We start from the raw sequence: 16,242 nt of genomic DNA on the forward strand, positions 1-16,242 counted from the left end.
ATTGGCCCTGTGTAGAACTTTCTCCCATCATCTATTTGGTTACCCTGAAATACAGTTAAAGTGCAGTGAATTAATATGGTTCTTCTAGCTATTGTCTCCCATGCAATAATGGGATGTGGCTATGCAAATAGCCCTTTTGTCCCCCCAAAGCGATTGGGACAGCCTGCTGATAACACAAATAAGGTGCATGCAACCCTTTGGGCAGCAATGTAGAGGGACTCCTGATGAGGGAATTGGTCAGTTTTATCATCCCACTAAAGCTTAACAGGAGAGCCAATCTCAGAGCAGAGAGGGGTCCTCATTACCATCGAGAAAGAAGAGCCAGGAGTGGGGGATCCCACTCAGACCCTGAGACAGGCCGAGCTAGAACCCCGGAGAAGACCTGAGACGGCAAGAAGCTGCAGCAGGGACAGTAGGAGAGTGTTGGGATGAAGGAGGTGCAGTGGGCAGGCCAATCCGTGGAGCAGGAGAACTGAGTGGCTCCACAGGGGAGATTTCCTGGAGGAGTGGGGTGCCTCCGGGGACTTATTGGTGGAACTAAAGAACTTTGTAACACTTGCCTGAGCAGGGCAGAAGCCAGTCCAAAAGAGCTTCTCCCAAGGGCACAGAGAGGATCTTGTCTTCTGAGGGGTGAGTGCCAGGGCCCAGGACCAAGCAGGGACCTGGAAGCAGAGGCCTGCCTGGAGCCATGGCTGGAGGAGCCGCTGTGCGGCCTGAAGAGCCGTATCTTGAATAGAACCTGTGACCTCCCTAATAAACTCCGTGACTGAGGACGGTCTGTGGCCATTGCAGCAAATTGTCAAGGCCAGCAGAGAAACCCTCACAAGTACGGTGGGAGGCAGGGGCAGGGGATGTTGGATTTGGTCAGAGAAAGGTCAGAGGGCGCAGGTCGATCTGGGCTTGGGCTCATAGGCGTCAACCTTGGGCTAATGTTGATATTGAGCCTCCTCCCCACTTCTGAGGTCAAGTGAGGTCAGATACCACACCATCATGCTTACAGCGGTTTGTGCAGGAGAGACCGGAAGATGCTTGATTCTTGAATTGTAAGATACTAGTTGATTGACTTAGCAACTTGCAGCTGACCAAGGATGGTTTCCTGTCTTTCCCTCAGAGTGGTGTGTGTGTGTGTGTGTGTGTGTGTGTGATGAATTTCAGTTTATGGCCAATAAAGGCCCCTTCAGGTTGACCCGTGTTCCTATTTCCATGACTTCTAGTACCCTCTGATGACTTCCTTGCGCCTGGTACGGGGGCCTTTCAGGACGAGGGAATCAGCCAGCTCTTCACTGAGTTCTGGGCCCTTTTAGTGGAGAATGACACTTAGGGATCATAGTCTGAGCACTGGAGGGCGGCAGTACTCATTACTATTAGGTTGTGGTTGCTACTAGACTTTCTGAGTGAACAAAGATCGATTTCCATATAGATGTGGAAATTACAACTCAGCCCCTGGTGAGTTCCAACCACTAACTATTCCAACAGCACACTTAACCCCTGTGCCACCAGGACCCCTTTTCATTAGCAATCATACACACATGGAAATACTTACAGTTAATACTTACAGTTCAAAGTGAAGATTAAAGTTTAAAAGGTTTATTTTTAATGTCTTTCATTTTATATTCGCATTTATTTTTTTCTTGTGCTGAAAATATTGCATCCTAGTGCCATTTACATAATTTCTCATTTGCTTTACCCTGAATATATAAGCATTTGGCTATGGTTTAGTCTGGGTAGACTAGAGAAACAAATCCAGAGACACTCATATGGGTGTAAGAAAGATTTTTTATCTCAAAGAGCAATTGTAGATTGAGAAAACATCCCAGCCCAGTCCAGATCAAGTCCACAAGTCCAATATTAGCCCATCTAGCCAATACGAGTCCATAAATTCCTCTTCAGACTCACGCAGCACATGCAATGATGTCGAGGGCAGGGTGATCATAGGCCAGTGCGTGAAAAGTCTTGTGGATCCAGTGGCAGTGGAAGCATCTCAGTGAAGGTGAAGCAGAGGGAGAGTGTCCCCCTCCAGGGAGGAAGAGAGGCTGTGACCTAGAATCCGCGTGATTAGGCTACACTCACAAGGAGACCTCTGCAGGCTGTGACCTGACTGACAGGCTAGACTCCACCCCTTCATTCTTTTTTGAAGTTGGCATGACATCGTGTAACTACCACAGGCTACTGACCTACAGGTTGGTGGTTCAAATCCACTCAGTAGTGCCATAGAATTAAGGTCCGGCATTCTACTTTCATAGCATTATAGCCACTGATGATTCCATGGAGAACAGTTCTACTGTGAAATAAAGAAGGGTTATAATACATTGAAATTAACTCAATGGCAATGAGTTTGGTTTGGGTTGGGTATAGATATAAATTTTTCAAAATAAGTTACATAACTTTTCAGCAATGAAAAGTTTGAAAGGGAAATTATTCCATTTATAATAGCATCTGAAAGAATAAAATACTTAGGAATCCTTTTAACTGGGGATGTGAAGGACTTTATGCAATAGGAATTCTGAAACGCTGCTGAAAGAGGTTTAAGAAGACGTAGAAATGCAAAGATGTTCTGTGTTCACAGATTGGAAGACGTACTATTGTGCAGATGTCAATACTACCCAAAGTGATCTGCAGCTTTAATGCATTAATTAAAATTCCAACAGCCTTCTGTACAGAAATGGAAAAACCAATCCTCAACTTCAAATGGAACGGTGAGAGGCCCCCACAGCCAGAGCACTGTTTAAAGAAAAGGACAAAGTGTGAAGATGCTCACTTCCTGGTTTTGAGATACATTGTACAGCGACAGCCTTCAGAACAGCTTAGAACTGGTAGAACTATAGACACACGGGCCCATGGGATGGAATTGAGAGCCCAGAAGTAAACGCACACATCTGTGGCCAGCTGGTTTTTGCCAGGGGTGCTAAGTCTATTTGGTGGGGGAAAGAAGAGTCTCTTTAATAAATAAGCCAAAAAACACGTTGCCACTGAGGCAATTCTGACTCCTAACTGCCCCTCAGGGGTTCCAGAGTGTAATCCTCATGGAGACAGGCCGCCATGCCGTTCTCCCGTGGAGCCCCTGCTGAGTTCCAATTGCTGACTTTCGGGTGAGCACCCAGCACTTAACCGCTGTGCCACCAGCACCCCCTCTCCTCAGGGCAATCAGAGAAATGCAGGTCATTTCACTGCCCCAGGACGGCCAAGCTAAAAATCAAGCAATCAACTAACACCTTTTGGCAAGGAAATTTTGAGGGGAAATAGGAATCCTTAGCCCTTGCCAATGGGAAGGCACAATGGCATGTCTGTTGTAGAAACCAGCGAGACGGTTCTTATACACCTAAACCTGGAACTCCCACGGTGACCAGCAATCCCACGCTGAGCTATGCAGCTAAGACCTGAAGGCAGAGACTCACACGGAGTCCTTTGCACCCATGTTCACCGTCTAACGGGGACAGCAACCTCAAGCCCCACCAAGGGACACGAGGATCACAACCATGGGGCACAGCTCCACAACCTGTAAGAGATATCAAGACTTGAAACATCTGGGTGGCACTTGAAGACGTGATGCTGTGAAGGAAGCCCACCACGAAAGGGCAGACCGTGTAGGATCTTGCCATTTAGACGAAACAGACAGAGCCAGACCAGTGTAGAGAGTCAAACGTGGGATTCGTGACTGGGGACGGGCTTGCGATGAGTCAGAATTGACTGGATCGCAGTGAATTTGGCTTGTTTGGCTTTTTTTCTGAGTGCCAGGAAGGAGTTGGAGTGGGTGGTTGTTCATGGAGTGCTGAGTCTGGGTTTATGATGATAGAACCAGGCAGGGCTGCCAGGCTGCTGAGTGTCCTTGTTACCAGCAAGTTCTACATCTGTAAAAAGTTGAATCGCCACGAGTTGGGTGGCCGATATATTTATAAAAGAGGAGCTGCTGAGGTTAATTCTAAATAACTAAAAACCACATGAGATTTGACTTCTTGGTTTAGAGCTGCGGTTCTCAACCTTTGGGGGTCGAACGACCCTTTCCCAGGGGTCGCCCGATTCATAACTGTAGCAAAATGACAGTGATGAAGCAGCAACAAAAATAATTTTATGGTTGGGGGGTCACCACAACATGAGGAACTGTATTGAAGGGTCACGGCATTAGGAAGGTTGAGAACCACTGGTTTAGAGGTTTTTATGTCTCAAATAAGAATATTAGTATTATTAACAATGATATCAGTAACGATGTACCACTCATATCTTCAATAAACACCATTGAGTGCAATGTTAGATTTCTTTATGCGCTTTTTCTTCTCAGGCGCTATTATACTCGGAACATTCTGCCCAGATCTCTGTTAAAGTCACTTAAGATAATTCTCTGTGTGGTTAGGGTCACCTGGGAGGAAACCGTGAAAAATCCACAGTTCGGCCAGCCTTGCAGCTGAGTGGGTCTGATGGTTAGGACTGCCTCCTCACTGTCTTGGGACTTGAATAAGGTTGTTAGTCGCCATCCATAGGGCTCCAAATCCTGTCAACCCCACATCCAACCGAAAGAAACGCTGCCTGGCCCTGTACCGTCTTCAGAATCGTTGGGATGATCAAGCCCATGGCTGTGGCAAGGATGTATTTTCAGTGCCTTCCCACCTAGAAGGCTTATCTGTGTCAGACAGGATCCTGGGGGTGATGTACAGGCTGCTCACCGGCTCCTTTTCAGAGGTAGATTGCCAGGCCTTGCTTCCTCGTCAGCCTTAGTTTGGAAGCATCGCTGAAACCTGTTCACCGTGCTAGTATTTGCACGACTGCCAGAATCATAGCAACAAGAAAGCCATCACAGTACCACACACTGAAAAGCGTACCCACTGTCACGCGCTGCCAGGGGGCAGGGCATATACAATACTGAACATCTAAGTGCCCATGGAACTGCAGGCTCCTTGGCAGAGCTTGGCCACAAGATTAGCCCCAGCCCCAGCCCTTGCAGGTGCGAAAGAGAACGCTTGCTGACTGACTCGGGAGGGTGCTGCCCTCTGCTCCTTGCCCAGCTTTGGTAGGCTGGGCAAGGATCTTCCCAGCCCTGGGAGGTTTGTTCCACAGCCCCCTCCTTCCTCATACACAGTTAGGTAAGAACCAGATGCTGGGTAAGGTTGGCTTTTCCAAGTCCTCAAACCCTGTCTGGACTTCCCTCTAGGCCTTCGACCCCCTTCTTTGATCTGCTGCAGCACCGGTATCAGCAGCTGTGGGTGCAGGAACAGAAGGCCACCCAGACAGCCATTAAGTTGGAGAAAAAGCACAAGGTAAGCACAATGCTCACTGCTAGGTGCAAACTGTCAGAAGAGGAGGGAAGTGTGGCTCAGGCGTGGCTCAGGCAAAGCTCTGCTTGGCATGTGCAGATGTTTGGCCCTGGGGGTGGGGGGAGAGGCGCCACGTTTCTTCTTGTTCTGCTAACCAGGTGTCAGAGAACCTTAAAGCCGCAAACGATCTTGGTGATTATTAGACGCAGGTCCCCAGTTTAAGCCCAGAGTGTGTAAGGGGCCGGCCGGCCAGGTTCCTCCAGCAAGTCGGCCCCCAGAGCCTCCAAGGCAGAATTAGAATCCAGCTCTCCTGGTTCCTGTCCAAGGCCTCTTTCCATCAAATCTCTTCATGGTTTCAAGCCAGGCAAACCCACTGCCATCCATTAGGTCCCGCCTCCTAGTGACTCTCTCAGGAGCACTGGTAGTGGCGTCGTTACACGTGGGGCTGAGATCTGCAAGGTCAGCAGTTCGAACCCCCAGCCCCTCGGAGAAAGACTGGGCTTTCGACCTCTGGAAAGAGTTACAGTCTTGGAAACTCACAGGGGGGAGGTCTACCTTGTCTTACAGGGTCACTGTGAGTCAGCATCGACTCCCCGGCAGTGAGGTTGAGTTTCAGTTTTTTGGAGTGACTTTATCAAAGGTTTCCGAGACTGTGAGCCATTATTGGAGCAGAGAGCCTCATCGTCTCCCTGCGAGCAGCTGATGGGTCTGGACTTCCACGGGTAGTTAGCAGTCCAGCACCTGACCCGTGGTCTAGATGGAAATCTGCCCAGTTTCATCTATAAAAATAAGTAAATAAGGGAAAGCTAAAGGTGGAAACCCACTTCTAGGAGATTGTTTGTTTTTTTTTTTCCCCCCAGGGTGATTTTTTGCTTTATTTATTTATTATTTATTTATTTTTCCCCCAGTGTTGCTTTTCTCTCTCTCTCTTTTTTAAAACATTTTATTAGGGGCTCATACAACTGTTATCGCAATCCATACACACATCTATTGTGTAAAGCGCATTTGTACATCATTCTCAAAACATTTTCTCTCCACTTGAACCCCCGACATTAGGTCCTCATTTTTCCCCTCCCTCCCCGCTCCCTCCTCCCTCATGAGCCCTTGATAGTTTATAAATTGGTATTTTGTCATATCTTGCCCTGTCCGACGTCTCCCTTCACCCACTTTTCGGTTGTCTGTCCCCCAGGGAGGAGGTCACACACAGTTCCTTGTAATCGGTTCCCTCTTTCCTACCCATTCTCCCTCTACCCTCCCTGTTTCGCCGCTCACACCACTGATCCTATAGGGCTCATCTGCCCTGGATTCCCTGTATTTTCAGTTCCTATCTGTACCAGTGTACCTCCTCTGGTCTAGCCAGACTTGCAAGGTTAAATTCGAGTTCGAGTCATGGTAGTGGGAGCGGGGAGGAAACATTTAGGAACTAGAGGAAAGTTGTATTTCTCATCGTTGTTACATCGCACCCTGACTGGCTCATCTCCTCCCAGAGATCCCTCTAGGAGATTGTTTTAAAGGACACGTTCTATGTCACAATCTAGGAGCATGTTCTGTGCAAAGGGACATGCAGGCGCCATGCAACCTCACGTGGGTCAGAGTAAACTCGGGGTCCCTAGAGCTTCCTTTCCACTTTTTCAGTATAATCATAGGAGCATTTACTTGTTGAGGAGAACAGACAGAAACATACACACCAATTCAATAGTTGCTGTTGTCAGGGGCCTCGAGTTGGTTCCAACTGGTAGCATCCCTGTGTGCAACAGAAGAACGCCACCCCGGTCCTGCTCCATCCCCACAACTGTTGTTCGGCTCCAGCTCATTGCTGCAGCCACTGCGTCCGCCCATCTCATCAAGACTCGCCTCGGCTGCTCTGCCCATCTGCTTTTCCAAGTATGACGTCCTTTCCCAAGGGCTGGTCTCTCCCGAGCACTTGTCTGAAATATGTGAAACAAATTCCCGCCACCCTCGCTCATAAGGAGCCTTCCGGCTGCACATCCTCCAAGACAGACTTGTTTCTTGGTTGGTGTTTTCCGGCAGCCCATCGTACTGCATCAACACCACCATCCTAATGCACGGTGCTTCTTTGGTCATCCTTATCCATGTCCAACTTTCACACACATATGAGGCTATCGAAATTACCATGGCTTGGGTCAGGAGTACTTTAGTCCTCAAAGTAACATCCTTGCTTTTCAACGTTTTAAAGAAGTCTAAGCAAAAGTGGTGAAGAAAACCGATGGTGCCCGGCTATCAAAAGATATAACGTCTGGGGTCTTAAAGACTTGAAGGTAAACAAGCAGCCATCTACCCTGTTTCCCTGAAAATAAGACAGTGTCTTATATTAATTTTTGCTTCCAAAGATGCACTAGGTCTTATTTTCCCATGAAGAAGAATACAGTACACCTTTATTGTTTATTGTTTTATTAAATGAGACCTCACACTTCCTGTCTGCTCTGGCTGTGCTGTGGCCAACAGTGATCTGGGCGGCGGCACCCACCACAATGGTCCAGAGTCTAGAGTTATGGTAGCTTGGGGGGGGCCTTATTTTTGGGGAGGTCTTATTTTCAGGGGGTGCCTTATATTTCAGCGAGAGGCAAAACTGTAAGTAGGCCTTATTTTCGGGGGATGTCTTACTTTCGTGGAGACCGGGTAGCTCAGAAGCAACAAAGCCCACATGGAAGAAGCACACCAGCCTGTGTGATCGCAAGATGTTGAAGGGATGAGGGATCAGGCATCAAAGAACAAAAAAATCATTATCATTGTGAATGAGGGGGAATGTGGAGTGGGGACCTAAAGCCCATCTGTAGGCAACTGGACATCCCTTATGGAAGGATCATGGGGAGGAGATGAACCAGTCGGGGTGCAGTGTAGCAACAATGAAACATACAACTTTCCTCTAGTTTCTAAATGCTTCCTTCTCCCCTCCCCCGACTATTATGATCCCAATTCTACCTTACAAATCTGGCTAGACCAGAGGATGTACATTGGTACAGATAGGAACTGGAAACACAGGGAATCCAGGATGGATGACCCCTTCAGGACCTGTGGTGAGAGTGGTGATACCGGGAGGGTGGAGGGAGGGTGGGGTAGAAATGGGGAACCAATTACAGGGATCTACATATAACCTCCTCCCTGGGGGACGGACAACAGAAAAGTGGGTGAAGGGAGACATGGGACAGTGCAAGATATGACAAAATAAAAATTACAAATTATCAAGGGTTCATGAGGGAGGGGGGAGCGGGGGAAGGAGGGGAAAAATGAGGAGCTGATGCCAGGGGCTTAGGTGGAGAGCAAATGTTTTGAGAGTGATGAGGGCAATGAATGTACAAATGTGCTTTACACAATTGATATGTGTATGGATTGTGATAAGAGTTGTATGAGCCCCCAATAAAACAATTTAAAAAGAGTCTTGTGCAGCAGATTTACCCAGTGCAATTCATCATTGATCTCTCGACTGCTACTTCCATGAGCGTTGAGTGCAGAGCCAAGATAGAGGAAACCCTGACAACTTCTGTCTTTTCTCCGTTTGTTTCTACCTGCCCAACAAGTGACATTGGTGATGGTCTGCCAGTCGTGCAGCATCCTGCCTCTCCTTTTTGGAATTGTTCCTCCCTTACTAAGGTGAAGTCGCTGCCCACTAAGGTTTCTATCTGTTCCTTCCATGTGTTGTTGTCAATTTGATCCAACATTGCTCTTAAACCAGCATCGTGCTCAAGGCAGATGTTTCTCACTAGTTAAGCTAAATTGTGCCTTGACTTTAAGAAAGACTTCAGGACATGTCTTGGTTTAAGGTTTAAAGATTATCTCAGGGCAAGAGTTTCACAGGTTCATCCAGCCTCCATGGCTCTAGTAAATCTGGAGTCATTTGGAATTCTGTTCCACATTTTTGCCCCTCTGATCAGTGTCCTCCTTTGGAATCCTTGATCAAAATGTTCGGTGATGGTAGCCGGGCACCCTTCATTTCTTCTGGTCTCATGACAGAGGAGCAGTTGTTCATGGAGGCACTTACCCGTATAGTTCATACCCTCCTCTCATTACTGATTCTCCTTCTTCCTCTGAGACTCCAGGCCAACAGAAACCATGTATTGTGCTCTGGATGGTCACTTGCAAACTTTTAAGATCCCAGGCACTGTGTCATGAACTAGGAGGTAGAACAGAGGCGCTAAACATGTTAGTAAGCCAAGTAACTGGAATGTCCCGTGAAATCATGACTGTAAACTTCAAAACCCAGAACAAAATCCCATGAGGTTTTTGGCTGTTCATAATTAACCTCAGCAGCCTTTGGGGTTGGGGGTTCCAAATATGCCTATATCTATCACCCAACTTTCATCAATTCAACTTTTTACAGATGTAAACTTTTTGGCAGCGATTACATTAATCAACCCTGCCCTTAATCAATATATTTCCATCATCGATTACCCCCTTTAACTCTCCCTCCCATGGTAACCATCTCAGAAACTAGACATTTGTCTTTTCTTGGCTCTTTCTGTATGTGAGGTCATGCCATAGTCGCCTTTCGTGATGGGCTGAGGTCGCCCAGCATGCCATCGTTAAGCCCATCCATGGCGCCAGACTTCATTTCTCCTGCTGGCTGAGTGGCATTCTGCTGCGTGTGTCACATCTGACAAATCCACTTCTCGGTGGATGGGCTTTTAGATCTTTCCCTCCTTGTGGCTGCTGGGCTCACGGGGTTGTCAACAATTGGTTGTTCTGATAGATCACCAGTCCTTTCTTCTGAGGCACCTCTGGGTGGTTTCGAACCACCAGCTTTTCCGTTAGCTGCTGGAACTGCTAGCGTTGGGGCCAGGCTGGAGCTCTGTGCGTTAGCGAGGCCTCTTGAAAGGCGGTGACGGAAGGATGAACACCTCTATTTTCCAAGCGTGGACGTGGAGGCTTGCACAGGTGGGACCATGCATGAAATCTGAGCTGAATTCTGGCCCACTTCGCACCTGTCTCGTCTCCATTAGACCAACGATGCCGACGACTAATAAGACGCATATCATTAGTGACTGGCAGGAAGTCAGCCCGGCAAGATTTTTTTTTCAGCTGGGAAAAACATCATTAGCGGCTCGTTTGCATTGCTATGCACATTTGAAAATACTAAAAGGTTCAGAAACTCAGACTTTCTGAGAGCTCCGGTTAGACTCCTTTCCAGGAGCTCCAAGTTGGTCATTGTCAAACGAAGACTTGCTCGGTGTTCACTGAGTGCTGTATAGATGGTACGATGGGCGTGGCTTCGGTGTCTCCAGCGTTACAACCCCTGCAGCCCCCAGCCCCCAGCCCCAGCCGCAAGCCATGCATGCTCTGTGCCAAGCACCCGGGTGAGCACACCGCCCCATCTAGTCCTTCCAGAAACTCCATGAGCCTGCGGTGACACCACTGCACTTTGCTTTGTCTTTATTTGGGGAAACTGAGACTCAGAGTCATTCGGTGACTTGCCAGAAGCATCGGAGCCACGCCTAGACCCAGGTGTGTCCAATCTCAAGTCCAGGATCTTCTGAAGGCCAGTTCTCCATCCTGCTGACTGTGGGAGACCTCAGCAAGTCCAGAATTGGACAGCGCCCGCTGTATCGGAAGAGGCTTGCCAGGCTTCCTGGTCTCCTGGGTCTTCCCGGTGGACCAGAGGAGGTGCTGTGGGAGGGAGGGGCTGAGGGCTCCCCAGGCCCATGGCTGGGCCCAGAGGCCTGTCTGGCTGTCTTCAACATCTCTAACCCACGGCCACCTCAGCAGTCAGTGGAGTCCGGAGACCGGCTCATTAAAGAGCAGAGCGCCGTAATAACATTTTACAGGCAGCCCCTGACTAGTTTATTCGTTAATGGCTCTAGCAAGAGTCAGTTTGCGACGGTAATGACCAGTTCCAGAGGGAGCGTTGCCATTACAAACTGTTTTATAGCTCGATATGGCAGCCGTGTTTTTTAATTAGCAGCTATTTCATGACAACGGGAGAGGGTCACGAAATCCCAGCCTCCGGAAACAGGGTTTCTGATGCTAGGAAATGATCCTGTTGAGAGCGTCTCTCTTGTAACCAAGTGCCCCAGGGGCAGCTGATGCGAGCACCTCCATCCCAAACACCCGAGGCAGATGGGGGCTCGCCCCAGCCGTGTGGCCCACCCAGGGGAAGCCTCCCTCTTCCTTAAGATGCCGGGGCTTAGGAGGGCCATGCTCCCAAAGGCATTTCTACCCCAATGCTACCATTTAGCGAGCAGTGGTCCTACTCAAAGTTAAGACAACCCATGTGCCAGGCATCAGTACCCTGCTCTTGTGACCTGCCCACCTCTGTCCCATTCCTAAGTCCAATCGTACAATCTATAGAATACAATGGTTGCCATCGAATCCCTTCCAATCCATGGCAAGTCCACGCGTGTCCAAGTAGATCCATCTTTTTGGATCCCTCACTAGGCAGCCTCTCTGCTATTTAAGTCCCCACCCCCCACTCCCCTTTTCCTTTCCCACTTGGACATGCTATCCGGAGAGACCAGCACCTGGAAAAGGGCTTCGTGCTCGGTAAAGAAGAGGGGCACCGGGAAAGAGGCAGAAAACGTTCACCACGTGGATTGGCGCCATGGCTGCCACCGTGGCTCAAGCCTGAGAGCGATTGTGAGGATGGCGCGGGACCCACAGTGTGTCCTCCTGATGTACAGAGATCGCTGGGCATCCCCGCGGACTCGCCAGGCTCCCCACAGTAGCCAGGGACCTCACTCAAAGACGAAAATGCCCACACTCCATTTTAGAAAGCAGAGAGGAAAGACGGACCCTCCCACACACTCAACAAGGTGGATGGATGAGTAACGTGAATCCCTGAAAGGGGCTCCGTGGGGCTCAGGGTGGACTGTAGCCTCTGCGGGCCTGCTTTCACGAGGCTTGTTTACTGGGGGCGGGGGAGGGAGGCCCCAGAAGTTTATCTGGCTCTCTCGGTCCTGACCCTCAGAGAACAAGTAGTGGCGGAAAGAGCAAATGTCACCTGACTGGCTCCGCTGGCAGACCTGGGTTGAGTGGGCCCTGACACGTACACAATCGGGGGTTCCATGTAAGAGAGCAGATAAGAGCATATGGTTATTACAGTTGGTGCAAAACCACACCACCCACCAATCCCACTGCAGTGGCAGCGGTTCTGCCTCCGGGCAAGCCTGCAGAAGGTCTCTGCGGCGGTCAGTCCTCACCGGAGTAGACAGCCTCATTGTGGGTGGGGTTGAACGGCCAGCCTGGTGGTTATCGTTCTAATACATACCCCAGTCATCAGGGCTGCTTTGAAAATGTAGGGGCTGTGGGGATGACCAGGGACTGCCAGGGCCTCAGGAGGGTTCTCTGCACTTAAGGAGCCTCAGCACTCAAGGAACCCACACACAGAAAGCCCACCTAGACACAAGACAAGCAGCAGGCCCCCCAGCGTGTTTCTTGCAGACGTTTATCGAGCCCGGCTCCAGGCCCCAAAGACCCAACTCAACTTGTAGCCCTTGCCCCCAAGGTGCTGCCACACTAAGGTTCATGAGAGACAGTGCGAGACAAGCAGGAAGAAGGGAGGGGTGCATGCATGGGTATCAGAGGGCCAGGGTCTAAGGCTCATTCCACCGCTTAAAGCTGGGGCCTGTGTTAGGCCAGGTTGACTAAAGAAACAAATCCAGGGACTCTCCCATGTGTGTACGAGAGAGCTTTATATCAATAAAACAGCCCAGCCCAGTCCAGATCAAGTCCACAGGTTCAATATTATCCCATAAGTCTGATATTAACCCATGAATTCCTGTTCAGGTGCACACAGCACAAGCAATGATGCCGAATGCAGGAAGATCACAGGCCGGTGGGTGGAAAGCTCTGTAGGCCGGTGGTGGCGGAAGCATCTCCAGGGCTCTGGCTGCCATCAGCATGGCTCCATTTTGCTTGTCAACAGGAAGGTGAAACAAAGAGAAAGTGCATGTGTCCCACCCCCAGGGAGGAAGAGAGGCATCAGAAGGCTGTGCCCATAAGGAGGCAGCAGGCTGGGACCTGATTGACAGGCTAGATGCCACCCCTTCATTCTTATTTATCAAGTTGACTTGAAATGGTATAGCTACCACAGGACCTTTAGGACAGTCCTCTAACCCCCCTGAGCCTTGTTTGTTTGTTTTCCCATCCCTGAAATAGGGGTGGTATGCAAGGGGTGCGTTCCAGGGTTCCTGGACGGTGCAAACGGTTGACTGCTCTGAAACTAACCTAAAGGCTGGAGGTTCAAATCCACCTAGAGCAGCGGTCCTCAACCTGTGTTTCATACAGGTCGCCTGATTCATAACAGTAGCAAAATGACAGCGATGAAGTAGCAACGAAAATAATTTTATGGTTGGGGGAGGGGTCACCACCACATGAGGAACTGTATGAAAGGGTCGCGGTGTTAGGAAGGTTGAGAACCACTGACCTAGAGACTCCTGGGGAAAAAGCCTGGTGATCTGTGTCTGAAATAGCAGCCGTGGAAAACCCTCAGAAGCACAGTTCACCATCCGTCGAAATGGGCTTGCCCGCAGCTGCTACATCACAGAACGTATATCCAGTGCCTGGTGCTGAGTAAACTCCCTGGAACTGTTAGCCACTCTTATAAGGAGTGGGATGCTGGGCTTATTGGTGGGATCCTTGGGGCCTACGTGGCTGCTTCTGCACCCCCACTATGCTCTGGGAACCCACACTCACTCCCCAGCGGCTGTTCCCTGTGAGCACAGCTCAATGCTAGGGCTCCCAGGTTAGTGTCTCCAACGCTCCCCTAACTGCTGTGTGGCTTCTCCAGCTGGTATCCAATGAGCTGGTAACAAATCCAGAGCCAAACTTCCAATTCCCACCTCCTGAACTTAGCCCTGCTGCCATCTTTCCCAACTCAGCAACTTCGTTTTTTTCCAGTTCTGTGTCCCAGTTTCCAGGACTCAGCAAATTCAGGACTGGACCATGTCCCATGTCCCACTGCCACGATGTCTTCCCTCGAATCCAAGCACAGTCACCTCCTGTTGGGACAGTTTGTGGCAGTGCTGCTTGCCTTCTTGACCTGGGCCACCCTGGTAACCCCTGATGTCACGCACAGTCGTGTGAGCATTTCAGAACCTAAATCAGATCCTAAATGAGGTCATGGCCCCACTCTGCCTTCCAAAGGCACCCAGATAATTCCAGAACAGTCCTTACTGGGCACTCCAAGGCTCACCTTAGTCTAGCACCTTCAGCATCTGTGATCCCCTCTTCTACACATGCCACACTGGCCTCCCTGTGCCTCAAACACACAGAATACTTCGACCCCATGGCCTTTGAGCTTGTTGCTCTCCCAGGAATACTCTCTTCCTAAAATCACACTGACCCCTCCTCCACTGTGTTAGACCAGGTTGATTAGAGAAACAAGCCCAGAGACACTCATATCGTGTAAGAGAGAGCTTTATATCAAAGAGCAATTATAGATTGAGAAATCATCCCAGCCCAGTCAGAGCAAGTCCGTAAGTCTGCTATTAGTCAATATCCCTTATACCAGTCCATACTGGGACTAGTATTCCTCTTTAGACTCACGTAGCACATGCAATGATGCCGAATACAGGAAGATCACAGGCCGGTGGGCAGAAAGTCTTGTGGGTCCAATGATGGTGGAAGCCTCTCCAGGGCTCTGCCTGCCATCAGCGTGGCTCCATGTGGCTTGTCAACAGGAACGTGTCACAGAGAGGGAGTGGGTCTGGCCTCCATTGAGCTATTTATCTCTGTTGTGCCTCCACATGAGGTCAACAAGCTGTGGCCTGATTGACAGGCCAAATCCACCCCTTCTCTCTTAATGCCCTCAAGTTGACGGGAGATTATGTAACTACCACATCCATCATTCACTCTCTCTCCTCAAATGTCACCTTCTCTGATCTCTGGTTCTGTCCCCCTGACCTCTTACCTGCCTTTAGTTTAGCTTTGTTCCACGCTTATCACTACCTGGCATTTTAAAACTATGGTCATGTGCCCAATAGTGTCTGTTCAGTAATGGCCAACCACATGTATGTCCAGGGTCCACTAAGATTGTAACATAGTTCAGAAATCCTCCTGGAAAATGAAATATGGTGATTGCAATCATTTCCTGCATACAATACGTGTGTCTTACATCTCTGTGTACAAAGTTGTTGTGTTGCCAGGCATAAGGTACAGTCTATCTTATAACCTGTATGCAAGGAAGCTTCAAAAAGTTCATGGAAATTTGTAAGGAAAAGAGAATGGAATTTCCCCACAAACTACAAACTTTTTGAGGCTCTTTTATATAGCTTGTGTGTGAGAGAAAGACTCGGGTGGATGTTTCTATAGAGGAAATTGGTTTTCCACTCAACAACTGATGCGCATTTTGTTTGGTGACATGGATGGCAAGCCCTGTGAGGTAGTAAGTAGCACTCTTCCCATGTCCTCCCACATGCCCCATTTCCATCCACGGGCCCATCCCCATTCTGCGTCCCAAGCCTTACCTCTGGACCCACGCTGCCCTGGGGATCTCACAGGGCTGCAAGCCTCTCTGGTGTGACTGCTCCACTGGTAGGCCTGAAAGGGGAGCAGTCACAAGGCTGGGTTCAGCTCCATGGTTGAAGGTCACAGTATGATGGACAGTTCCACCAGTCTCTATCAGGGAAGTAAGCCTGGGACTGTTTTATGATTCTGATCTCTGTGCCACATTTTTTTTCTCACTACACCCAGGGCATCTACTGTGATCTCTTTCCGAGCAGCCAGCAGTGGCAGCTGGGCACTATCTAGTTCTTCGGGTCTCGGTGTTATGACGGCTAGAGTTCACGTGGCCCACCCAGCCTTTGGACTAATTACTTCCACACTTCTTTGATTTTCTTCCCTCTTCTTGGTCCAGATAGGGAGAGACCAATAGCCGCTCTTTAGAGGGCCTCTCCCAAGCTTGTTAGGCCCCGAGGTAGACTATAGAACATTGTGGGCTATTATGCCCATTGATTCCAGTGTCTCCCTAGACTATGATCCTAAGACCCCAGAAGTACATATGTCTTGAAATACATATTTTGGGCCCCCCCTCCCCAAAAAACAA

The 16,242-nt window shown here is 49.4% G+C and overlaps 1 protein-coding gene across 1 annotated transcript in view; it reads left to right on the forward strand.

Moving 5' to 3' along the window:
• CFAP77 (cilia and flagella associated protein 77) overlaps window positions 1-16,242 on the forward strand; it is an 88,077-nt gene that overhangs the window by 33,301 nt on the left and 38,534 nt on the right. The window contains exon 4 of the mRNA XM_004713321.2: window positions 5,144-5,249. Coding sequence (XP_004713378.1) covers window positions 5,144-5,249 — 106 coding nt within the window. The remainder of the gene's footprint in view (window positions 1-5,143; window positions 5,250-16,242) is intronic.

Source organism: Echinops telfairi, unplaced genomic scaffold, assembly GCF_000313985.2.
Source record: "Echinops telfairi isolate 266 unplaced genomic scaffold, ASM31398v2 ScPeMD7_22;HRSCAF=79, whole genome shotgun sequence".
Classification (NCBI taxonomy): Eukaryota; Metazoa; Chordata; class Mammalia; order Afrosoricida; family Tenrecidae; genus Echinops; species Echinops telfairi.